Raw genomic sequence first — 26,294 nt, 5'->3', positions numbered from 1 at the left:
ATTATAATTACTATTTATAATTGGTAAACAAAAAAAGATGCCAAAAATGTTTACTAAATATTGTTGAATAAGTTTTACTTACATTGAGCTGCATGATAATCTTGTTGTAAGCCCAATGCCAGCGTTGCCGAGCTGTTACTTCGGCCTGTCGAATCACTTGCATGTGGCCACCGACCACTTCCTCTGTTTCACCCCGCATGAGTGGCTTCTTCTTCAGGGACTTCAGTCTTTTTAAGTCGGCGAGTTCGGCCAGCTGATCGTTTATGTCTTCCTCTCCAGTGACAAGGTCGGGTGACATTTGTTCCGCCGCACAGTCAACTAAATTGGATTCCGAATCTTGAAGAATGCTGTCCTGCTTTTGAACCGGATGATGTGTTGGCGTCAGTTGCAACGAAATATATTCCGGCTTGAATTTGTCTGTCTTTATCTGATTAATAACCTCTTCGGTGGTGTCTTTTCGAGCTCCGACGCCAGCAAGGTCGATTTTATTAGCCTTGCTCCCTTCGACGATACCAACGCTCCCGCTGGAGCTTTCATCTAGATAATTGCCACTGTCTTCTTCACTTTGGTAGTGTTCGTAAAGAAAGTCATCGTCCTGTCCTTCGTCAATGAAATCTAGTGATGATTGATTGTTCGATAGCATCATTTTGGTCTGGTGCTGCTGTCTTTTGCTGCCGCTGCCGCTGCTTCTAGGCTGCTGTTGTTGTTGCTCTTGCTGTCTCTGCTGTTCTAGATATTTATATTCATCCTCCTCATTAAAGTAGTCCTCCCGATAGTCATAGCCACAGTTGACGTGTTCATAATAACCGTTCGGCTGGCTTGACGGTGTCGTCTGCTGATGACCCATGTAGTAATCACCCTGCTCACTATCAATGCAATAACTCGGTTCTTTGCCGATCGCTATATCCATATCATCTATATCTGATTCATCATCAAAGATCTCAGTGGGCATTTGTTTGATTAACAGCCCCGACTTACCATTGATGGTGGGCAGTTTTTTGCCGGTGGATCCTGCTGGCGGCACCGCCCCCGGTACCGGTACCGTCGGCAATATTTTTGCCCCATTTGCAACCATTTGGGATTGGTCTGCTCTTGCCATATCTTCACGCTGGCCTTGATTGCCATTCGAATAGAAGTTGGCGAATAACTTGCTATCGTCAGGGCTGAACTCATGCATTTTGATGTTACTGTTCTCGTAGTCATCGCCAGTATTTGAGTAATGGCTCGACAGTAGCTCCTGATTAGTCAGCTGGTTGTTGTAATCGTTGTTCACGATTGCATCAAACCCTGCGGACTTCAGTCCCATTTCAGTCTTCGACGGCTTGATTGCACCGGGCGAGGACATAGCAGACACGTCACCCATGTTATTGGTACGTGCCGCTGAAGGTGGCACTGACGGTTTTTGTGTTACAGCTAATGCCACCGAAGAGGCGCCTTGATTAACTGCCTGGGTTGCTGATTGCACAGCGGCCGCAGCCTTTCCGAAAATAGATCCAAACATTCCGCCACTGCCAGTCGTACCGGAAGATACACTTGTTTTAGTCGGTGCCTCAAGGGGATGGGATGGGGTACCAGCGGACTCGGAGACTTTTGATTTTGAAGCCAAATAATGAAACGCTTCGGACGCTATTCCGGGCTTCATATCACCGGGAATGTCTTTGTATGGCTCGTTGTAGCCGTAGCTAACGTCGCTGTTGTTGCCTTCGACTGATGTTGGGTACGAATAGGGATGTTCCGTGAAGCCATACTCATCATCCTGGTCCAGCATTGCCCCGCTCAGCACTTCATGAGTCGAGTTGAACCCGTCATAGCTTTCCACATAATCATAGCCAGGACTTGCATATGTTGTTGAGCTGGGTGCGACGACTGCATTGTTGTAAACGTGGGACTCATTTATGGGGGTTAGCGTCCCACTGTCGGCTGTGTATGTGTATGGCTCCCCAAGTTTATACTCGTAAAGATTCTCTTCAAAGTTAGCTCCCATAATGCCAGCACTAACATCCGAAACGTTTGCTGTTGTGGTCGTTGGTAAGGCAGTAGTTGCACCTGTCTCCTGTTGTGTTTGCTTGCTGGAGCTGAAGCTAGAGCTGGAGCTGGCGCTAGAGAGCAACCCACCTACACTCGGCACAAGCTTGGATGCCAGGCCAAATCCAAAACCCTTTTTACTGGTTGTACTAGTCTGTTGCTGTGTTGCTTCCACGGTTGAGCTGACACCACTAAACACGCCGTCCAGTCCCCCCTTGAGACCCTTGGAAAGCCCCCCTAGCACACTCGTTGCCGCTGAGGCAACCACTTTGGCCTTTTGTTGCGCTGGCGTAGGTGACTTGTGGACAGGCTTATAATATCCACCCTGACCCGAATTCAGGCTCTGGTTTGGTTCAGTTAAGCCAACGGGATCCACCTTTTCATTGGTCTTGTTTACAGAAGTGTCCCTCTCTTCCCCGATGGCCATTAATAAGCTGTTCTCTGCCTTGTTTGACTGGCTTGGCTGGTTTGACTTTGGCGCGGCAGTTGAGCAGGTTTCACTCTCAATATGGGATATGGAGGCAGTCAGTACTGTTAGATCGACATTGAAACTATCGTAAAAGGTATCATCAAACTCAGTAGCTATGGACACCGATGGCTCCGATGGCTCGGATGGTTCCGCTGGCTCGAAGCCAATGATACGTCGAAATTGAGTGTCTACTGAACATTCTGTGGTGGCAGTGGGTGCTAACGTTATTGCATTGTCCGAATCGTCAATTCTTGCGACAGCTCCCGATATTACAAAATCTGTGTCCGACTCCTGGCAAGCAACAGGAAAACTGCACTCCTTATAAGTGTAAAAATTAGGAGCTGTAAATTCGGTCAAATAAGACTGCGATGGAAGCGTGCTTATGCTTATGCTTGTGCTTGTGCTTGAGCTTGTGACCGTTTTTATAATTTCAAATTCTGTATTTTCAGTCGAAACAATGACATCGGCAGCCACTGAAAGATTGGCCTCAGTTCCAGTTCCAGTTGCAGTGGCACTGATAGGGGAGCTGCTGCTACCAATCTCCAGAAGGGGTTGCGGCAGTTCGGGCAACTCAAATTTCTTCATATAATCGGTGTAGGATAATATTGGAGCTGTTGATGAGGTCGAAGTTAGCGTTAACGTTAACGTTGATGGAGAAGGTGAAGCCGAAGCTGAAGCTTCGCGGCTAGTGATAATTGGCCTCACTGCAGAACTAGATGCAAAAACAGTTTTTGTGAACACATCGTCAGAGTGGCTGAGACTCTGACTCTGACTGTGACTGTGACTGTGACTACAGTTCGTAGTTGTGAATATGTCGTGAGAATAATTTTTCGTTGGGGATATTGCTTCGGTTGCATGTTCTACTAATCTGGTAGTCTCGGTCGGTTTGCTGAATAAATGCGAATATGTGTAGAGGGGTGAGGGTGAGTCACTCAAATTTGATTTAATCGGTTGTGGTGGCGTTATAGTCGGGTCTGCAGGCTCAGCCTGAGGCTGAGCTGCTTGATAATTGACGGAGCTATTCCTCGCCACAGAAGATGGAATGGATGCGTCCAATGATGTCCCAGATAGGTTGAATGAATCAAAGAAATCATTATTTTTGAGATTTTCACTGGCGTATGAGGAATCTTTTGTTTTGGTGGTGCTGAAAGCAATGGTGATATGATCTTCTTCTTGATGCTCTTTGGAATAACTAATTGTATCTAATGTATAAGGCTTTAGATATTCAGATATGTCAAAAATGGCTGCATCGGGCTCGCTAATGTGGGTGGATGTTTCCTTCATGGACGCAGCTGAAATCTCTGAGCTCGTCACTGGTCTTATGAATGATGGCTCCATTTTCAGTTTCATATAAGAATCAGTCGATTCTTTTTCAGGAGTGTTGGCCATTGGCGACATCTGCATCTGCATTTGCATTTGCACCTTCGGACCAGCAGTGAAAGGAAGCTCCATTGACGGACAGGGATGGGGTTCTAAGGGTACTGCGGGTACTGCGGTTACAGCGGGTACTGCGGGTGATAGTGGCCATGATGTCAGCACCATATCGTTTTGGGACTGTGTCACATCTACTTCATTAGGTTCCTGATCCTTGCTAAGAAAGGCATAATAAGGTAGCGGGGCTTGGCTTGTGTGGCTTAGTAAATTGGTGGTTGTAAGCATCGATGAGCGTTCCGTTTCAGTTTCAGTTTCGGGTGATGAGCGAGAGGCTGATGTATTGTCTAAAGAACTAAATGGTAATGATGCCACTGCCACTGCCACTGATGCAGGAGCAGTCGACGGGTTTAAATTAGGAAGTATCTTGGAATGCTTTTTGGCCTGGACTTGGGAAGTTGGCAACTTTGGGAGCTGCTTCGGACGATGATTTTTCTCTGCGATTGCTGCTGAAGATTGTAATGAGGAACCTGAACCTGATGTTTCATCTGAGGCTAAGGTGGCGGTTGTATACAATGTTGATGATTTGTACTGTGGCGTTGGTAGAAGTTTTGGCAATTTTCTAGTTGTCGTCGATGTCATCGTCATAGCAGCGATGGGAGCACTAGTAAGAACTTCCCCACTGCAGAACTTTGACTCTGACCACCATCCTGAAGCTATTGCAGTGGCATTGGTACTGCTGCTGGTGCTGGTGCTGGTATTGGTACTAGCACTAGTACTGGCGCCTAGTAGAGACTCCGTAGTTGTAGTTCGCTCCTCTGTTTTACTAGAGTTCTGAACTGGCACTCTAGTCTCACCAGATGCTATTACAGACGCCGTTGTCATTGCCATCATCAGGGAAATTTTACGCTGCTGCTGTAATCTATGTTGTGCACTAGTACTCGTGGTTGGCGGTGTATCGCTGTACGTTGACAGACTGTCAGCATTGTAGTTGCTCTCCTGGTATTCACTGTAGTCTAAGGGCAACATAGAGGTGTACGGCCTTGCCATTTGTCCGAATGCGTCGTACGTACTGGTCCCAGTGGCCACTACAGGTGGGGCCATACATAGTGATGTCATGGCTAGGCCACCCACAGACGGATCTTCTTCGTATGTCGAATCTGCATTTAAATCAAATAAATGTTGACTTAAACTTGAGCGCTGCGCTGGTCGTGCTCGTATTCTCGGCAAGACACGCAATGGTGCTGCTGTCGCCCTACTATCTTCAAATGTTTCTGCATAGCCAGTATGTCCGTTAAGGTTGTTTTCGTAGACATTATGGAAGGCGCCCGAACCATGGTCTATTGCACTATCATTGTCATGTGCATGGGGCAAGCAGGCACCATGGTGTCTGGTGGTCTCTCTCTGCGGGTACATATACATACCTTCCACATCCACATCCACATCCAGATCCAGATCCAACTCCATATCCATTCCAATGGCCCCGCGAACCGACGGGCCCCCGTTAGCGGCACCGTTACTACTATCATTTTGATTGGCCGGCAGCAAAGGCAATAATTTAGTTGAGGTACATTTTTGATTTCCATATCCAAAGCCATATTCAGCTGTGATAACCGTATTATTTCCATCCCAGTTGTCGGTATCTCCAGCTCCTCCTTTCACACCTTGCTTGTGGTCTTCCTTACCATAGTAATCTACATAATCGTTATTATAGCTGCTATCTACATGTGTAAGTTCTGTCCCACTGGTCCAAATCCGCTCGCTACCATAACCTAGTGGTTGGCTTAGTGGGTTTCTTAGATCACTGTACTCATCGTAGTACTCTGAGTTGTCATTTGCTCTATAGGGATTATTGCTGTTGTTTGCTTGACGACTGTTTGTTGATAAGGCATCATTTGTTTCATTATAGAAGTAGTCGTGCGGTACATAATGCTGAAATAAATCAATCCGATTATAATTTGTATGCCATCATTTTGGGTCTGCTCTGTTCTGTACTTTACCGTCATATTTTAAGGTTTGTTTGCTCCCACAAGAGTGATCTGGTTCCGTTTTCCGAAAGTCTCTGCTCAAAACTGATCCTATAACTGGGTGGCATTGTAGCGTCGCCCTAGCACCAGAAAATACACATAAATACCTATGGATATATTACGATGGAAATACCTTTATTAAATATCAAAGGACTATTGTATAAAGATAGGTCCATTCATAAACACATTCATACATGCATACGTACAAAAATACATAAATACATAGATACATATATGTACATACATATGTATGTACTGATTAGTCTAGTTTAGATGTCGATTACCGAAACATTTCCACGATTTGCTTTGTTTTTTACACTTTACTAACCACCACACACACATTACACGCTATATGTGCATTAGTATTTGTATTTGCATTCTCATTTGCATTTGTATTGGCACTTGCATTTGTATTTAAGTAGTTGATCATCATGAACTGAACCATACGATAAGTAACACAAAATACACTTGGCATACCCTTTCCGTGTATATGTACAGTACATACATATAGGATATACTTAACAAGTGCACTCCAATTGGCACAGGCCCATGCACAAATGTATGTACACAAATGTATGCATGCATGCATAATACGTATGTATGTGGATTATTCCGTAGCATACCACTAGGCTGGGCTGCACACCCACAGATTTTAATCACATTATTCACATTCAGTTCCAGTTATGTTTTTGTTATTCATCTGCATATGTACATATGTACATATATATATATATATATATATATATATATTTGTATATGTATATGTTTATGTATGTAAGTACGTTTTTAGAACATATTGCATGTAATAGGCCATTGATTTGTATTTATTTAATTGCATTTTTTGAAGAGTTCTCAGATTTGATTTGATTCATTCATTTCCAATGGATTGAAATTGAACCATTTGCGGTTTTGATTTTCATTGAATTGTGCTGGACTAAACTTTTCATGTTAAGCGCACCATTAAGAATATTTGTAAGCACCTTATTTAAAAGCTTTTGCGCTTTTTAGCTTATGCGTTAAGTAATAAATCTTCCCACCATTTTGAAATTTATTTATTTGTAACTTCGTTTTTCTTTGTACAGAGCAACTGAAAAATGATTATTTTGTATTGTATAATTCGTATTGAGTAAAACACACCGGACATGCGCAAAAGAACAAGAGAATGACAGTTGCGCAGCTGAGAGCTTAGATATCAACGCTATTCGAAGAGAATTTTACAACAGCTGTCAGCTCTGAAGTGTTGCCACATAACTGATATGCCAAATGGATAACAGAACAGGCATGGGCATACTAGGTCCTGGAGCCCCTACAGTTGAACCTGATCTCTCAGCTTTATTTAACGTGGCGGTTCCACAGGAAGGGATTTCAACCACGGTGTTTAATATGCTCTGTGCAATGCACATATCACGGTAAATCTGGTACAAATGCACCTATTAACGCCCCAGAATAAGAAGCTATAGCAAATACAAAGCGACTCATCCTGGTACCAATTCGAAAGTATACTAGTCGGGCATACTTTCCCCCTTGGTGAAAGGATGTAATGGAATTCCTTTACATGCTAGACATTCGTACGTTACTCGCCACCCCATTAGGTCAGATATATGTTATTATATTACGCACTGCTTCCGTCAAACCAAGCACGTTAGGGACTTATCATACCCGATACTCAAAGAGTATAGGGAATTATTAGTTTTGTGTAGACGTGTGTAAAAGCCAGAAGCAAGCGTAATTTCTATCTTGATCCAAATATTTAGTTCTAAGGCTTTAAATATTTTTAAATGAAGCCATTTAAGAAATTTTAATTTTAAACTAGAGGGAACGTTGGGAGTCGCTTCTGTCGCCGCGACTCTACTTTTATACTCAGTACTCAGTCGGTATGTATATACATGATGAGGCTATGATTTATGTGGAATTTCTAAATATTTTAATTATTTACATTTGTTTCTGCATCTGCCATCTACATCTACAATGTAGAGTAAACCTCTCCTCCGCCAGAGGGCGCACGAGGTAGAGGGAATTAATTGGGAGTGCAGCAATGGAAGAGGGTGGGTTGGCAACTGAAAATTAATTTCTTCATTCTGTCTATAATAATAATTCCATCTGATCCATATTCGTCATTCTTGTAGATGTGGTCATTCTCTTTGATAATGCTCATTTTGCGGGCGAAATTTTGATGTAAACTTGTAACAAACAGGGTGTATTGATGCAGATCAAGAAAATATTAAATATGCTTTTCGGAAACGTTTCCTTCTCTGCGTTACACACATATTACAGCGAGTCAATGTCATTTGACGAATGTTTTCTAGTGGAAAGGTGGTGACCAACTCGCAAGATCAAAGATTAAAAGATCAAGATTAAAACCAAATTTTCTAGCCGATATACATATGTAGAATTAACTCTTTCATTACTGTTTCGTGTGAAGCTCCTTCTGGTCTCTTCGCTTGTGTTATCTGTTTCGTATCTTCGGGTTGAGCCGAGACACGCTCGTGTCTCACAATAATATTTGGAAAATCGGTCATGCATATTATTGTGTAGGTACATATGAATATAGGTAAATTTTGTATTAAACAGAGTTAAGCTTAACCACTAACAAGGAATTCAGATTTTCCGCACTTAGAGAGCAAAAGACACTCTTTCGTTCGCTCGTGGCGTCGTTGCTCTGTGAAAAACAGTAATGAAACAGAATTGCAAAATCGGATCTTTGCTTGAGCGAAATGAGCAAAGACAGATTTGATCGTGTCTTTTCTGTCTACATCGCAATGTGTCCGTAAATGAGACGTTTTTTTCAGACACCCCGAAAGTGTTGACCGTTTTTTTGTGATCTATGCTTTGTATACCCGGTACTCGAAGAGTCCATGTCTGTCTGTCCGTCCGTTCCGAAAATCTGTGTTATCCGCTTTTTTAAGGATACGAGAAAACCGTAATAAACCGTATACCGAAAAAAATAGCACCATTAGACCTTTTTTGGTGAATTCCCTGTATTTCGCGGAATTGCCTTTGTAGCATGCACGTGTTCATTCGTTTTTACTAAGAATTCACTGTTTATATCATAAAAGTTAAAAATAATAATTATAATGGGACGTGGAAAGCACTATCGAAAAATTGATATTGGATGGAAAACCTTACAGGGAAGTTGGTCGATTGGTAGGATGCTCTAATAAAATGATTTAAAACGCGTGCGTATTCACGAGTACGTAAATATCATGGAGACAGTTGATTCCATGCCAAGACGCTGCGCAGCTGTTGTTGCCAATAAAAGACACCGTACTAAATATTAATTTATGCATATAGATTTAGTTTTAATAGTTCAAAATGGGTAACTAATGCATTCGTTACTTATTGCTTATGTTTTGTAAGGTTCCTATTTCAGGCTGGGATATGCATCAGTCTGTCCAGGGTCCGCTACAAGAAAATTTGTAGATTGCTGGAACTTTTAGGTTCAGAGTGTCTGACCTTGTCTGACCGAAAGAGAGGTAGGTGACAGGGGGAGCGTTGTGTTGCTGACGAAAATACTTCAAGAATCGTGGTTGGTGTCTTTGCTGGCGTTGTTATTTTTATTAATTAATTTCTTCGTGGGTTTATTTACAATGGATTACTCGCGGATCTTGTTGCTTGGCCTGTGGTCTGATGGACTGCCTAGTGCAGCGTCTTGGGTTTGTGACTGTCTAGTGCAGTGTCTTGTGTTTGGGCTGATGGACTGCCTGCTCTTTCGGCCGATCTTGGCCCTTTTATGCAGCTGGCGATCGCACCTGAGACCCGGAAATAATTAATTATTGCTTACTTATGATTATTGGGTGACAATAATTGTGGGTCAGTGTGGTTTTGATGAGACTGCATCCCGGAAGGTGCGGGCTGCAGTTTCGAATTGGGCTTCGAAATGGGTTTGCCAACTCTGCAGCGGGGAAGGTGATAGCTGAGTGGTAAGTCGATGACCTGAGGCCGAATGGTTGCGAAAATCGCCAAAAAGTGGGTGGCCTAGAATTTTGTGCTGTTTTTGTTTTTGCTGATTGCGAAATAATGCAGAATGGGTAGAGTTGTTGATCGAGAGTTCTTAATTTTAGTAATTGCATGAGTTGCTTAAGACTATTTTATTTTCCTAAGTGCTGACGCACCGCTATTTGTGGAGAACCGTGCTTCGTTGGCTCTGTGTATATCAGTTTGATTATTGTTGCCGACCAGCGTGGATGCGCTGACACTCCGCCGTTTGTGACGGGCCATGGCTAGAAACATGGTTCGTTACAGTTTTAAATTTTTAATCCATTTTTGAAAAGTGGTGTTTTTTTTTCGCCTAGTCTTATCAATTTCAATAAAGTTCCTTAAATATCTTCAAAACGTCACAAAAAATATGATTTTTTTGTATTCCCAGAGTAAAAGTCTCCCATTTCTAAAAATTTGCTTACAGTTTCCTTAAAGTTATTATTTTTTCAGAGCAGTATATATACCAGATTGATTAACACGGATTAGATAGGATCATTAAAGTGCGACCAAAATGGAGCGATCACGAATAGGTCCCCCTTCCCCGTGTTAACAAACAAATCAATTCCTCTCTTTTACGAAGAGCGACACCAAAAGACACAGAGAAAGAGCATGCGGCAATTATAATTGTAGGCTCTACGCTTACGTCTAAAATATATTGTATAGGTTAGATAAATACCCGCATTTCACAGTTTTTCCGCTCGTTTGTTTTTAGTTTTCTGTCAAAAAAATTAAACCATAAAAAGAAAATAAAGTACTACAAAAATTTTTAAGTCCCGAAATCTATCAGAAAAGGTAATTTTGGTCCACAGCATAAAGAAGAAGTTATATATTGTCGAGTAGTGATTACACTACTCGACAAAATCGAACTTTTTTTTTCCTCAAGGATCCAAACCGACTTTTTCTGATAGATATGGGGATTTAAAATTTTTTAAAGAATTATGGTTTTTTTCTATGGCAGAACTTTTTTTTGAAGAATTTTTGAAGTCTGGTATTTTTTTTTTTAGCTTTTTTCAGAGGTAGCGATAGTTTTTTTCACATAACTTTAGTATCTTACGTCTGGTTGTAAAGAACTTTGCTATTGTGAAAAGATAATTAAAACAGCTAGAAGTTAAGCCCAAACACTTTGTGATTACAGCTTACCGTCTGGGAAATATAAAGCATTGAAATGCAAAAATGATGATTTTTGTGCGGTATTTTTTACGAAATTTTGACTTTAAAAACTCAGGAAAAGTCGAAAAAAAATTATATCTTGTGTCCTCTATTTTTTTGTGTATAGGTGCGTTAATTTGGCGTCGTTTAAGGTATCGCTCATTAAAATCTATGGAGAGACTTTGGAGCTAAAATTCGTTAACTAAACCTAAAATATGGAAAAAATTAACAAAAAATACCTTTTGGAAGGTTGCGAACTCAACTGCCCATTGGGAACAAAGGAACGCGATCAGGTACCAAATGTACAACCCTTTTTCTTTCGCTTTTTTCCCAATTGGTAGTTGGGCCCGCAACCTACCAAAAGGTATTTTTTGTGCATTTTTTCCATATTTTAGGTTTGGTTAACGAATTTTAGCTCCAAGCTCTCCATAGATTTTAATGAGCGATACCTCAAACGACGCCAATTAACGCACCTATACACAAAAATGAGGACACAAGATATAATTTTTCTTCGACTTTTCCTGAGTTTTTAAAGTCAAAATTTCGTAAAAAATACCGCACAAAAATCATCATTTTTGCATTTCAATGCTTTATATTTCCCAGACGGTAAGCTGTAATCACAAAGTGTTTGGGCTTCACTTCTAGCTGTTTTAATTATCTTTTCACAATAGCAAAGTTCTTTACAACCAGACGTAAGATACTAAAGTTATGTGAAAAACTATCGCTACCTCTGAAAAAAGCTTTAAAAAAATACCAGATTTAAAAAATTCTTCAAAAAAAAGTTCTGCCATAGAAAAAAAAAAATATCATCAAACCATTTCTAAGCCCCAAATCTTTAATAAAAAGTTGGTTTTGTTCCTTGAGGAAAAATCGTGTTGACTAGTGTTATAATCAAAAGCAACAAAAATAGTTACACGAATTGCAATTTTTTTTTAGAAAAAAATTGTTAATACAAAAAGGAGACCTCGTAAGATGGCAAATCTACTTGGCAAGTATTTGTCCAGGTATGGGAAGTGCCTTCCGATCGCGTTGGTTTTTAACCTGGTATTCGTTTGCATCGGAAACGGAATCCAATTACAAATTTTCATCCATATGCAAAGTTTGATGTATTCGAAATTGTTAAAAATTATTTTTTTTTATTTGTTTTTTTTTTTAGAGAAAATTTACACGTCTGCTTCCAATGGCAGTCAAAGATCAAATGAAAACGAGAAGGAACGTGTGAGTGGCTTCTGGGGACGCGAATCTACTTATACCCGTACTCAGTCAGTATATAAATTTTTGAGCATATAATTTTTTAGAATTTTAGAATTTAAAAAAAAATTTTACATTTAACATTATTTTGCTACATATGTTATCTACATCTACTATGTATATTCTACATCTAACATGAAGATTCTACATGTACCAATTACCTGTACCTCTGAAAAAAAAACATTAAAAAATACCAGATTTTAAAAAATTCTTTAAAAAAAAACTAAACTATAAAAAAAAACATAATTCGTTAAAAAATTGTAAACCCCGAAATCTATAAGAAAAATTCATTTTGGGCCACAGCCTAATTGTCGTGTTGACTAGTGTTATCCATGTATCAATAGACCAATTCAGCATGCTTCTCTCCGTCATGTCCATTGTGACAGCATTAAGTATCCAATTATCTGTTTTATGTTGATGATGTGTTAAAGTTTTTGATGGACGATGATTCTGGCTGTTATTCGATCCCTCTCAATATATATTCATCGTGTCTCTTACAGCAAGGGATTTTCAATGTTCCTATCTAAATAGTAATTGAAAAGACATTTTTTTTATCCAGCTTTTGAATTATTTTCTAGAGCCATACCTTTATAAATATACCATTTACCTTACCCAATCTACTTAATATTTGATATTGAGTAGATTTTTTAATTATTGCTTAACATATTTCCATTGTTACCTACCATTCAATCTGTAAATCTGAAAGCTTAGTTATAGTATTTACTGTAGTGTTTTCGAAGTAGGTTTTAAATCTGAAAGCTTAGTTATAGTATTTAGTGTAGTGTTTTCGAAGTAGGTTTTATATTTTTTAGCGGCGCAAAGTGTATTCTGACTGATAACGTTCTTGGCGCCTCTTACCGTTCACATGTTTGATTTACTGGGCATTTATAAAGTGAGTATTTATTTAAGTACTAGTTTATTTCGTTTTTTTCCGATTATTCAGCACGTAATTTATTCCCGAATCACAGAACACGCCAGTGTTATAGGCTTTGCAAGTGTAACTGTAGTTAGATTTGATTTCAAACTGTTATATATTTTCTTAAAAGAGTTATATGTACATATATTTAATTTTTTAAGTAAAATACGCATGTGATGTTTCCGTTTGTTGTTTTTCACCTTTAAAAACATTATATTTAAAACTTTATCGTTCTGTTCAAGTTACAAATAGATGGATAATCTCTTAGAGATAGAAACATAATCGATTATTCAGTTAAATCTATAAGCTGTACTGGGAAATTCTATTTTCACTTTAATCTGTTTTTTTTTTCACTTCCAAATTGGGATTCGTATAAATTTTCTAAATTCGCCTTCGCGTACATTTGTAGCTGTCTATTTAGTAGTCGTGTTATCGAACTAGACTAGCCAAAGCAATTCTTGTCCCTTTTTGTGGTGTTCTATAGCTATATTGTAAGAGCAACCATTTATAACTAGGAATTTCCTCTGGGTTCGCATTATTGCATGTACTCGTAATGCAAGGACCACAATATCTATTAAGATAAGTCCATATCGTATCATAGTTATACTGATAAAGAGCTCTCTTCACAAACCAGCTTTCTGTTTAATTAATTTTATTACAAATTTAAATATATTGTTTTTTTTTTTTCTCCTAACGCGCTGTCCATGTCAACTGTGCTGCTTTAGTTGGTTTCATCATTGAATATTGAGTTAAAGAAGGGATTAAGACTTTTTACAGCAACGCCTAATAATGAAAATAAAAACCAAATCAAGTATTGATAAAAAGAGCGTGAGTTTTTTGCTCTTACCCTTCCCAGCGGATTGATCCTTTGAATCACGCCATTTACATAGCGACTCCTTCTGTATAACATAGGTATCATATAGCTCACCAATTAGTTCACTCAATAAACCTAAACCAATCAAGAAATAATATATGTATATGTAAATGCTATATGCACATGTATTTTCATACCTCTAGGATGCTCTAAGCTATGCACCAGTAACTGCATAGAATAAAGGCATTCCAATTGATGATCTTCATGCGAGTAGATGTATCGCTGCAAAACTGGTATGCAAAACTTTTGGAAGATTTCGGGCTCAAGTTTGTAGCTGTTCTCCTTGTAGACAATTGCAAAATTACACAACGTTTCAGTCAAGCCTCTAATAAATAGTTTATCAGCCACCAAAATATTGCCCTGAGGGAATCATCAAAAAAGGAATTTTGTTATTATTAAATAACAAGTACTTCAAACAACTACGAGACTTACGTTACTGTAATCGATGATGCAGTCTGCCGTCGCTCCTTCCTTTAGCAAATGTTCTATATGTTCTATCACATTTTTAACGTGCTTCTCTGGTGTCTCCCGCTGCTCAATCACTGGCGACTTCGACTCGTTTTCGACATACTCTAGTCTCTGTCTCAAATGATATATAAATAATTGAAGTTACATCTTTACATTTGTATGTCATTTAGGTGACAAACTTACATTGGTCTCAATGAAATCGATAACTTCGTTGTCAGGCATAAAGTCGGACCAGTGCAGGTTGAACTTGATCCACATGGAACGGGTGAAGTTCGGTCCTACTTCTCGTGTACAATATGTCAAATAGGTTTTGAGGAACTTTTTACCCACGTTTGATGGGCTGTTGTCTTTCAGATAATTGTTCCACAGATCTGATACCGTCAATATTTTCTTTACAATTAGTGGCCCTGCGAAGGAATCGATTAATGACATGTCAGAAATGGAAGTCATGCTTTTGTATTACCGGCAAATTGCAGAATATACAGCCAGAGCTCTGGAATATAAAAAATTAAATCGTTTGCGCACTCGGCAAATTCTTTGTACGCCAGTCTAAAGTGATCCACGGAGATGTAGTTATGTTGTATGAGATGCGCCACGGTAATGGCCAGATACCGTCTGTACTGTTTTCCTACATTCGCCAGATGCAAATAATCGGTTAATATGTAGTACAAGAAACCACAACACATGTCCTCTGGTATCCTCTTCATACACCCAACTACCGTCGGAGTTACACTTTTGGATGCAGCAGCCAGCTCAATCATTTCCGAGACAACCGCCTTGATGAGCTTTATGTCAGCATCACTGGGCTCGCTGAACACGGCCACCGGTGCCACTGATCGATTTATCTGTACGGAAGTTGTATCGGCACTGGTACTAGACGCAGCTGACTGCTGATCGCCACCTCTGTAAAGGCCTCCAACGTTGATAGCAGAACTTCCTAGTGAGCTTTGTGCCTGTTTGTGAATAAAATATTTATACAATTATTTATTAGAGACCAAGCTAATAATTATATGATTCAGTTTGTCTTTCATGGGCCAACTAAAACACTTTAGTTCCGTTTTTTGGAGCCAAAACTTTAAAATCAAAAGTTTTAGCCTGCTGTTCGAGTTTCGCTGACCATGACAACCGATCCGATTAAATTACGTCTGAATCCTTTCCTACTAACAAAGTGGGAAAAATAAACAGGATTTTGTTAGCTACCTTGCCAGTAATTCGAGCTGATGGAGCCTGTTGTGTATATTTTGAGTGACTAGCAGACTTCTGAACTGAAGAGTTCATCAAGCCGCGACCCTGCTGTCCAGCGCGAGAAGATGAATTCTCCCGCGATCCCTGTGATGATCCAGAGACTTTGGAGCTAAAATTCGTTAACTAAACCTAAAATATGGAAAAAATTAACAAAAAATACCTTTTGGAAGGTTGCGAACTCAACTGCCCATTGGGAACAAAGGAACGCGATCAGGTACCAAATGTACAACCCTTTTTCTTTCGCTTTTTTCCCAATTGGTAGTTGGGCCCGCAACCTACCAAAAGGTATTTTTTGTGCATTTTTTCCATATTTTAGGTTTGGTTAACGAATTTTAGCTCCAAAGTCTCTCCATAGATTTTAATGAGCGATACCTCAAACGACGCCAAATTAACGCACCTATACACAAAAAAATAGAGGACACAAGATATAATTTTTCTTCGACTTTTCCTGAGTTTTTAAAGTCAAAATTTCGTAAAAAATACCGCACAAAAATCATCATTTTTGCATTTCAATGCTTTATATTTCCCAGACGGTAAGCTGTAATCACAAAGTGTTTGGGCTTCACTTCTAGCTGTTTTAATTATCTTTTCACAATAGCAAAGTTCTTTACAACCAGACGTAAGATACTAAAGTTATGTGAAAAAAACTATCGCTACCTCTGAAAAAAGCTTTAAAAAAAATACCAGATTTAAAAAATTCTTCAAAAAAAAGTTCTGCCATAGAAAAAAAAAAATATCCTCAAACCATTTCTAAGCCCCAAATCTTTAATAAAAAGTTGGTTTTGTTCCTTGAGGAAAAATCGTGTTGACTAGTGTTATAATCAAAAGCAACAAAAATAGTTACACGAATTGCAATTTTTTTTAGAAAAAAATTGTTAATACAAAAAGGAGACCTCGTAAGATGGCAAATCTACTTGGCAAGTATTTGTCCAGGTATGGGAAGTGCCTTCCGATCGCGTTGGTTTTTAACCTGGTATTCGTTTGCATCGGAAACGGAATCCAATTACAAATTTTCATCCATATGCAAAGTTTGATGTATTCGAAATTGTTAAAAATTATTTTTTTTTATTTGTTTTTTTTTTTAGAGAAAATTTACACGTCTGCTTCCAATGGCAGTCAAAGATCAAATGAAAACGAGAAGGAACGTGTGAGTGGCTTCTGGGGACGCGAATCTACTTATACCCGTACTCAGTCAGTATATAAATTTTTGAGCATATAATTTTTTAGAATTTTAGAATTTAAAAAAAAATTTTACATTTAACATTATTTTGCTACATATGTTATCTACATCTACTATGTATATTCTACATCTAACATGAAGATTCTACATGTACCAATTACCTGTACCTCTGAAAAAAAAAACATTAAAAAATACCAGATTTTAAAAAATTCTTTAAAAAAAAACTAAACTATAAAAAAAAACATAATTCGTTAAAAAATTGTAAACCCCGAAATCTATAAGAAAAATTCATTTTGGGCCACAGCCTAATTGTCGTGTTGACTAGTGTTATCCATGTATCAATAGACTCAATTCAGCATGCTTCTCTCCGTCATGTCCATTGTGACAGCATTAAGTATCCAATTATCTGTTTTATGTTGATGATGTGTTAAAGTTTTTGATGGACGATGATTCTGGCTGTTATTCGATCCCTCTCAATATATATTCATCGTGTCTCTTACAGCAAGGGATTTTCAATGTTCCTATCTAAATAGTAATTGAAAAGACATTTTTTTTATCCAGCTTTTGAATTATTTTCTAGAGCCATACCTTTATAAATATACCATTTACCTTACCCAATCTACTTAATATTTGATATTGAGTAGATTTTTTAATTATTGCTTAACATATTTCCATTGTTACCTACCATTCAATCTGTAAATCTGAAAGCTTAGTTATAGTATTTACTGTAGTGTTTTCGAAGTAGGTTTTAAATCTGAAAGCTTAGTTATAGTATTTAGTGTAGTGTTTTCGAAGTAGGTTTTATATTTTTTAGCGGCGCAAAGTGTATTCTGACTGATAACGTTCTTGGCGCCTCTTACCGTTCACATGTTTGATTTACTGGGCATTTATAAAGTGAGTATTTATTTAAGTACTAGTTTATTTCGTTTTTTTCCGATTATTCAGCACGTAATTTATTCCCGAATCACAGAACACGCCAGTGTTATAGGCTTTGCAAGTGTAACTGTAGTTAGATTTGATTTCAAACTGTTATATATTTTCTTAAAAGAGTTATATGTACATATATTTAATTTTTTAAGTAAAATACGCATGTGATGTTTCCGTTTGTTGTTTTTCACCTTTAAAAACATTATATTTAAAACTTTATCGTTCTGTTCAAGTTACAAATAGATGGATAATCTCTTAGAGATAGAAACATAATCGATTATTCAGTTAAATCTATAAGCTGTACTGGGAAATTCTATTTTCACTTTAATCTGTTTTTTTTTTCACTTCCAAATTGGGATTCGTATAAATTTTCTAAATTCGCCTTCGCGTACATTTGTAGCTGTCTATTTAGTAGTCGTGTTATCGAACTAGACTAGCCAAAGCAATTCTTGTCCCTTTTTGTGGTGTTCTATAGCTATATTGTAAGAGCAACCATTTATAACTAGGAATTTCCTCTGGGTTCGCTTTATTTTACATATGTTATACACTTTCATATTATTGCATGTACTCGTAATGCAAGGACCACAATATCTATTAAGATAAGTCCATATCGTATCATAGTTATACTGATAAAGAGCTCTCTTCACAAACCAGCTTTCTGTTTAATTAATTTTATTACAAATTTAAATATATTGTTTTTTTTTATTCTCCTAACGCGCTGTCCATGTCAACTGTGCTGCTTTAGTTGGTTTCATCATTGAATATTGAGTTAAAGAAGGGATTAAGACTTTTTACAGCAACGCCTAATAATGAAAATAAAAACCAAATCAAGTATTGATAAAAAGAGCGTGAGTTTTTTGCTCTTACCCTTCCCAGCGGATTGATCCTTTGAATCACGCCATTTACATAGCGACTCCTTCTGTATAACATAGGTATCATATAGCTCACCAATTAGTTCACTCAATAAACCTAAACCAATCAAGAAATAATATATGTATATGTAAATGCTATATGCACATGTATTTTCATACCTCTAGGATGCTCTAAGCTATGCACCAGTAACTGCATAGAATAAAGGCATTCCAATTGATGATCTTCATGCGAGTAGATGTATCGCTGCAAAACTGGTATGCAAAACTTTTGGAAGATTTCGGGCTCAAGTTTGTAGCTGTTCTCCTTGTAGACAATTGCAAAATTACACAACGTTTCAGTCAAGCCTCTAATAAATAGTTTATCAGCCACCAAAATATTGCCCTGAGGGAATCATCAAAAAAGGAATTTTGTTATTATTAAATAACAAGTACTTCAAACAACTACGAGACTTACGTTACTGTAATCGATGATGCAGTCTGCCGTCGCTCCTTCCTTTAGCAAATGTTCTATATGTTCTATCACATTTTTAACGTGCTTCTCTGGTGTCTCCCGCTGCTCAATCACTGGCGACTTCGACTCGTTTTCGACATACTCTAGTCTCTGTCTCAAATGATATATAAATAATTGAAGTTACATCTTTACATTTGTATGTCATTTAGGTGACAAACTTACATTGGTCTCAATGAAATCGATAACTTCGTTGTCAGGCATAAAGTCGGACCAGTGCAGGTTGAACTTGATCCACATGGAACGGGTGAAGTTCGGTCCTACTTCTCGTGTACAATATGTCAAATAGGTTTTGAGGAACTTTTTACCCACGTTTGATGGGCTGTTGTCTTTCAGATAATTGTTCCACAGATCTGATACCGTCAATATTTTCTTTACAATTAGTGGCCCTGCGAAGGAATCGATTAATGACATGTCAGAAATGGAAGTCATGCTTTTGTATTACCGGCAAATTGCAGAATATACAGCCAGAGCTCTGGAATATCAAAAATTAAATCGTTTGCGCACTCGGCAAATTCTTTGTACGCCAGTCTAAAGTGATCCACGGAGATGTAGTTATGTTGTATGAGATGCGCCACGGTAATGGCCAGATACCGTCTGTACTGTTTTCCTACATTCGCCAGATGCAAATAATCGGTTAATATGTAGTACAAGAAACCACAACACATGTCCTCTGGTATCCGCTTCATACACCCAACTACCGTCGGAGTTACACTTTTGGATGCAGCAGCCAGCTCAATCATTTCCGAGACAACCGCCTTGATGAGCTTTATGTCAGCATCACTGGGCTCGCTGAACACGGCCACCGGTGCCACTGATCGATTTATCTGTACGGAAGTTGTATCGGCACTGGTACTAGACGCAGCTGACTGCTGATCGCCACCTCTGTAAAGGCCTCCAACGTTGATAGCAGAACTTCCTAGTGAGCTTTGTGCCTGTTTGTGAATAAAATATTTATACAATTATTTATTAGAGACCAAGCTAATAATTATATGATTCAGTTTGTCTTTCATGGGCCAACTAAAACACTTTAGTTCCGTTTTTGGAGCCAAAACTTTAAAATCAAAAGTTTTAGCCTGCTGTTCGAGTTTCGCTGACCATGACAACCGATCCGATTAAATTACGTCTGAATCCTTTCCTACTAACAAAGTGGGAAAAATAAACAGGATTTTGTTAGCTACCTTGCCAGTAATTCGAGCTGATGGAGCCTGTTGTGTATATTTTGAGTGACTAGCAGACTTCTGAACTGAAGAGTTCATCAAGCCGCGACCCTGCTGTCCAGCGCGAGAAGACGAATTCTCCCGCGATCCCTGTGATGATCCAGAGACTTTGGAGCTAAAATTCGTTAACTAAACCTAAAATATGGAAAAAATTAACAAAAAATACCTTTTGGAAGGTTGCGAACTCAACTGCCCATTGGGAACAAAGGAACGCGATCAGGTACCAAATGTACAACCCTTTTTCTTTCGCTTTTTTCCCAATTGGTAGTTGGGCCCGCAACCTACCAAAAGGTATTTTTTGTGCATTTTTTCCATATTTTAGGTTTGGTTAACGAATTTTAGCTCCAAAGTCTCTCCCATAGATTTTAATGAGCGATACCTCAAACGACGCCAAATTAACGCACCTATACACAAAAAAATAGAGGACACAAGATATAATTTTTCTTCGACTTTTCCTGAGTTTTTAAAGTCAAAATTTCGTAAAAAATACCGCACAAAAATCATCATTTTTGCATTTCAATGCTTTATATTTCCCAGACGGTAAGCTGTAATCACAAAGTGTTTGGGCTTCACTTCTAGCTGTTTTAATTATCTTTTCACAATAGCAAAGTTCTTTACAACCAGACGTAAGATACTAAAGTTATGTGAAAAAAACTATCGCTACCTCTGAAAAAAGCTTTAAAAAAAATACCAGATTTAAAAAATTCTTCAAAAAAAAGTTCTGCCATAGAAAAAAAAAAATATCCTCAAACCATTTCTAAGCCCCAAATCTTTAATAAAAAGTTGGTTTTGTTCCTTGAGGAAAAATCGTGTTGACTAGTGTTATAATCAAAAGCAACAAAAATAGTTACACGAATTGCAATTTTTTTTAGAAAAAAATTGTTAATACAAAAAGGAGACCTCGTAAGATGGCAAATCTACTTGGCAAGTATTTGTCCAGGTATGGGAAGTGCCTTCCGATCGCGTTGGTTTTTAACCTGGTATTCGTTTGCATCGGAAACGGAATCCAATTACAAATTTTCATCCATATGCAAAGTTTGATGTATTCGAAATTGTTAAAAATTATTTTTTTTTATGTTTTTTTTTTTAGAGAAAATTTACACGTCTGCTTCCAATTACAGTCAAAGATCAAATGAAAACGAGAAGGAACGTGTGAGTGGCTTCTGGGGACGCGAATCTACTTATACCCGTACTCAGTCAGTATATAAATTTTTGAGCATATAATTTTTTAGAATTTTAGAATTTAAAAAAAAATTTTACATTTAACATTATTTTGCTACATATGTTATCTACATCTACTATGTATATTCTACATCTAACATGAAGATTCTACATGTACCAATTACCTGTACCTCTGAAAAAAAAAACATTAAAAAATACCAGATTTTAAAAAATTCTTTAAAAAAAAACTAAACTATAAAAAAAAACATAATTCGTTAAAAAATTGTAAACCCCGAAATCTATAAGAAAAATTCATTTTGGGCCACAGCCTAATTGTCGTGTTGACTAGTGTTATCCATGTATCAATAGACTCAATTCAGCATGCTTCTCTCCGTCATGTCCATTGTGACAGCATTAAGTATCCAATTTTCTGTTTTATGTTGATGATGTGTTAAAGTTTTTGATGGACGATGATTCTGGCTGTTATTCGATCCCTCTCAATATATATTCATCGTGTCTCTTACAGCAAGGGATTTTCAATGTTCCTATCTAAATAGTAATTGAAAAGACATTTTTTTTATCCAGCTTTTGAATTATTTTCTAGAGCCATACCTTTATAAATATACCATTTACCTTACCCAATCTACTTAATATTTGATATTGAGTAGATTTTTTAATTATTGCTTAACATATTTCCATTGTTACCTACCATTCAATCTGTAAATCTGAAAGCTTAGTTATAGTATTTACTGTAGTGTTTTCGAAGTAGGTTTTAAATCTGAAAGCTTAGTTATAGTATTTAGTGTAGTGTTTTCGAAGTAGGTTTTATATTTTTTAGCGGCGCAAAGTGTATTCTGACTGATAACGTTCTTGGCGCCTCTTACCGTTCACATGTTTGATTTACTGGGCATTTATAAAGTGAGTATTTATTTAAGTACTAGTTTATTTCGTTTTTTTCCGATTATTCAGCACGTAATTTATTCCCGAATCACAGAACACGCCAGTGTTATAGGCTTTGCAAGTGTAACTGTAGTTAGATTTGATTTCAAACTGTTATATATTTTCTTAAAAGAGTTATATGTACATATATTTAATTTTTTAAGTAAAATACGCATGTGATGTTTCCGTTTGTTGTTTTTCACCTTTAAAAACATTATATTTAAAACTTTATCGTTCTGTTCAAGTTACAAATAGATGGATAATCTCTTAGAGATAGAAACATAATCGATTATTCAGTTAAATCTATAAGCTGTACTGGGAAATTCTATTTTCACTTTAATCTGTTTTTTTTTTCACTTCCAAATTGGGATTCGTATAAATTTTCTAAATTCGCCTTCGCGTACATTTGTAGCTGTCTATTTAGTAGTCGTGTTATCGAACTAGACTAGCCAAAGCAATTCTTGTCCCTTTTTGTGGTGTTCTATAGCTATATTGTAAGAGCAACCATTTATAACTAGGAATTTCCTCTGGGTTCGCATTATTGCATGTACTCGTAATGCAAGGACCACAATATCTATTAAGATAAGTCCATATCGTATCATAGTTATACTGATAAAGAGCTCTCTTCACAAACCAGCTTTCTGTTTAATTAATTTTATTACAAATTTAAATATATTGTTTTTTTTTATTCTCCTAACGCGCTGTCCATGTCAACTGTGCTGCTTTAGTTGGTTTCATCATTGAATATTGAGTTAAAGAAGGGATTAAGACTTTTTACAGCAACGCCTAATAATGAAAATAAAAACCAAATCAAGTATTGATAAAAAGAGCGTGAGTTTTTTGCTCTTACCCTTCCCAGCGGATTGATCCTTTGAATCACGCCATTTACATAGCGACTCCTTCTGTATAACATAGGTATCATATAGCTCACCAATTAGTTCACTCAATAAACCTAAACCAATCAAGAAATAATATATGTATATGTAAATGCTATATGCACATGTATTTTCATACCTCTAGGATGCTCTAAGCTATGCACCAGTAACTGCATAGAATAAAGGCATTCCAATTGATGATCTTCATGCGAGTAGATGTATCGCTGCAAAACTGGTATGCAAAACTTTTGGAAGATTTCGGGCTCAAGTTTGTAGCTGTTCTCCTTGTAGACAATTGCAAAATTACACAACGTTTCAGTCAAGCCTCTAATAAATAGTTTATCAGCCACCAAAATATTGCCCTGAGGGAATCATCAAAAAAGGAATTTTGTTATTATTAAATAACAAGTACTTCAAACAACTACGAGACTTACGTTACTGTAATCGATGATGCAGTCTGCCGTCGCTCCTTCCTTTAGCAAATGTTCTATATGTTCTATCACATTTTTAACGTGCTTCTCTGGTGTCTCCCGCTGCTCAATCACTGGCGACTTCGACTCGTTTTCGACATACTCTAGTCTCTGTCTCAAATGATATATAAATAATTGAAGTTACATCTTTACATTTGTATGTCATTTAGGTGACAAACTTACATTGGTCTCAATGAAATCGATAACTTCGTTGTCAGGCATAAAGTCGGACCAGTGCAGGTTGAACTTGATCCACATGGAACGGGTGAAGTTCGGTCCTACTTCTCGTGTACAATATGTCAAATAGGTTTTGAGGAACTTTTTACCCACGTTTGATGGGCTGTTGTCTTTCAGATAATTGTTCCACAGATCTGATACCGTCAATATTTTCTTTACAATTAGTGGCCCTGCGAAGGAATCGATTAATGACATGTCAGAAATGGAAGTCATGCTTTTGTATTACCGGCAAATTGCAGAATATACAGCCAGAGCTCTGGAATATCAAAAATTAAATCGTTTGCGCACTCGGCAAATTCTTTGTACGCCAGTCTAAAGTGATCCACGGAGATGTAGTTATGTTGTATGAGATGCGCCACGGTAATGGCCAGATACCGTCTGTACTGTTTTCCTACATTCGCCAGATGCAAATAATCGGTTAATATGTAGTACAAGAAACCACAACACATGTCCTCTGGTATCCGCTTCATACACCCAACTACCGTCGGAGTTACACTTTTGGATGCAGCAGCCAGCTCAATCATTTCCGAGACAACCGCCTTGATGAGCTTTATGTCAGCATCACTGGGCTCGCTGAACACGGCCACCGGTGCCACTGATCGATTTATCTGTACGGAAGTTGTATCGGCACTGGTACTAGACGCAGCTGACTGCTGATCGCCACCTCTGTAAAGGCCTCCAACGTTGATAGCAGAACTTCCTAGTGAGCTTTGTGCCTGTTTGTGAATAAAATATTTATACAATTATTTATTAGAGACCAAGCTAATAATTATATGATTCAGTTTGTCTTTCATGGGCCAACTAAAACACTTTAGTTCCGTTTTTTGGAGCCAAAACTTTAAAATCAAAAGTTTTAGCCTGCTGTTCGAGTTTCGCTGACCATGACAACCGATCCGATTAAATTACGTCTGAATCCTTTCCTACTAACAAAGTGGGAAAAATAAACAGGATTTTGTTAGCTACCTTGCCAGTAATTCGAGCTGATGGAGCCTGTTGTGTATATTTTGAGTGACTAGCAGACTTCTGAACTGAAGAGTTCATCAAGCCGCGACCCTGCTGTCCAGCGCGAGAAGACGAATTCTCCCGCGATCCCTGTGATGATCCAGAGACTTTGGAGCTAAAATTCGTTAACTAAACCTAAAATATGGAAAAAATTAACAAAAAATACCTTTTGGAAGGTTGCGAACTCAACTGCCCATTGGGAACAAAGGAACGCGATCAGGTACCAAATGTACAACCCTTTTTCTTTCGCTTTTTTCCCAATTGGTAGTTGGGCCCGCAACCTACCAAAAGGTATTTTTTGTGCATTTTTTCCATATTTTAGGTTTGGTTAACGAATTTTAGCTCCAAAGTCTCTCCATAGATTTTAATGAGCGATACCTCAAACGACGCCAAATTAACGCACCTATACACAAAAAAATAGAGGACACAAGATATAATTTTTCTTCGACTTTTCCTGAGTTTTTAAAGTCAAAATTTCGTAAAAAATACCGCACAAAAATCATCATTTTTGCATTTCAATGCTTTATATTTCCCAGACGGTAAGCTGTAATCACAAAGTGTTTGGGCTTCACTTCTAGCTGTTTTAATTATCTTTTCACAATAGCAAAGTTCTTTACAACCAGACGTAAGATACTAAAGTTATGTGAAAAAAACTATCGCTACCTCTGAAAAAAGCTTTAAAAAAAATACCAGATTTAAAAAATTCTTCAAAAAAAAGTTCTGCCATAGAAAAAAAAAAAATATCATCAAACCATTTCTAAGCCCCAAATCTTTAATAAAAAGTTGGTTTTGTTCCTTGAGGAAAAATCGTGTTGACTAGTGTTATAATCAAAAGCAACAAAAATAGTTACACGAATTGCAATTTTTTTTTAGAAAAAAATTGTTAATACAAAAAGGAGACCTCGTAAGATGGCAAATCTACTTGGCAAGTATTTGTCCAGGTATGGGAAGTGCCTTCCGATCGCGTTGGTTTTTAACCTGGTATTCGTTTGCATCGGAAACGGAATCCAATTACAAATTTTCATCCATATGCAAAGTTTGATGTATTCGAAATTGTTAAAAATTATTTTTTTTTATGTTTTTTTTTTTAGAGAAAATTTACACGTCTGCTTCCAATTACAGTCAAAGAT

The 26,294-nt window shown here is 37.7% G+C and overlaps 5 protein-coding genes across 7 annotated transcripts in view; all 5 read right to left on the bottom strand.

Moving 5' to 3' along the window:
• The window catches only part of LOC111070847 (protein unc-13 homolog B), a 31,363-nt gene extending 29,341 nt beyond the window's left edge, over window positions 1-2,022 (bottom strand). For all 3 annotated transcript variants that reach the window (XM_022361822.2, XM_022361824.2, XM_022361823.2), the window contains exon 1: window positions 83-2,022. In XM_022361822.2, the coding sequence (XP_022217514.2) occupies window positions 83-1,984 (1,902 nt within the window). In that variant the 5' untranslated portion in view covers window positions 1,985-2,022. The remainder of the gene's footprint in view (window positions 1-82) is intronic.
• LOC121404186 (platelet binding protein GspB-like) lies at window positions 1,988-7,010 on the bottom strand (the record flags this gene model as incomplete). Its single annotated transcript, XM_041593413.1, has 4 exons — window positions 6,873-7,010; window positions 5,866-5,999; window positions 5,290-5,797; window positions 1,988-5,025 (listed from the first exon to the last, which is right to left on the bottom strand). Coding segments are annotated over exons 2-4 (3,552 nt in total), but the record flags the coding sequence as incomplete, so codon positions are not given.
• Window positions 7,011-13,726: 6,716 nt separating this feature from the next.
• Window positions 13,727-15,837, bottom strand: LOC121404184 (eukaryotic translation initiation factor 4 gamma 3-like). Its single transcript, XM_041593403.1, has 7 exons — window positions 15,729-15,837; window positions 14,992-15,481; window positions 14,712-14,935; window positions 14,493-14,639; window positions 14,198-14,420; window positions 14,034-14,135; window positions 13,727-13,969 (listed from the first exon to the last, which is right to left on the bottom strand). Exons 1-7 carry the CDS (start codon window positions 15,804-15,806, stop codon window positions 13,908-13,910), a joined length of 1,326 nt encoding a protein of 441 aa, XP_041449337.1. The 5' UTR covers window positions 15,807-15,837; the 3' UTR covers window positions 13,727-13,907.
• A 2,213-nt stretch (window positions 15,838-18,050) lies between these two features.
• Window positions 18,051-20,578, bottom strand: LOC121404183 (eukaryotic translation initiation factor 4 gamma 3-like). The gene is made up of 7 exons (XM_041593402.1): window positions 20,442-20,578; window positions 19,706-20,195; window positions 19,426-19,649; window positions 19,207-19,353; window positions 18,912-19,134; window positions 18,748-18,849; window positions 18,051-18,683 (listed from the first exon to the last, which is right to left on the bottom strand). Exons 1-7 carry the CDS (start codon window positions 20,517-20,519, stop codon window positions 18,622-18,624), a joined length of 1,326 nt encoding a protein of 441 aa, XP_041449336.1. The 5' UTR covers window positions 20,520-20,578; the 3' UTR covers window positions 18,051-18,621.
• A 2,600-nt stretch (window positions 20,579-23,178) lies between these two features.
• On the bottom strand, window positions 23,179-25,262 carry LOC121404185 (eukaryotic translation initiation factor 4 gamma 3-like). Its single transcript, XM_041593404.1, has 7 exons — window positions 25,126-25,262; window positions 24,389-24,878; window positions 24,109-24,332; window positions 23,890-24,036; window positions 23,595-23,817; window positions 23,431-23,532; window positions 23,179-23,366 (listed from the first exon to the last, which is right to left on the bottom strand). Exons 1-7 carry the CDS (start codon window positions 25,201-25,203, stop codon window positions 23,305-23,307), a joined length of 1,326 nt encoding a protein of 441 aa, XP_041449338.1. The 5' UTR covers window positions 25,204-25,262; the 3' UTR covers window positions 23,179-23,304.
• Between the last annotated feature and the right edge of the window lie 1,032 nt (window positions 25,263-26,294).

Source organism: Drosophila obscura, unplaced genomic scaffold (genome assembly GCF_018151105.1).
Source record: "Drosophila obscura isolate BZ-5 IFL unplaced genomic scaffold, ASM1815110v1 contig_187, whole genome shotgun sequence".
In the NCBI taxonomy this organism is placed as follows: Eukaryota; Metazoa; Arthropoda; class Insecta; order Diptera; family Drosophilidae; genus Drosophila; species Drosophila obscura.
Note: the sequence above shows the minus strand (reverse complement) of the source record. Positions and strands in the feature narration are given on the sequence as shown.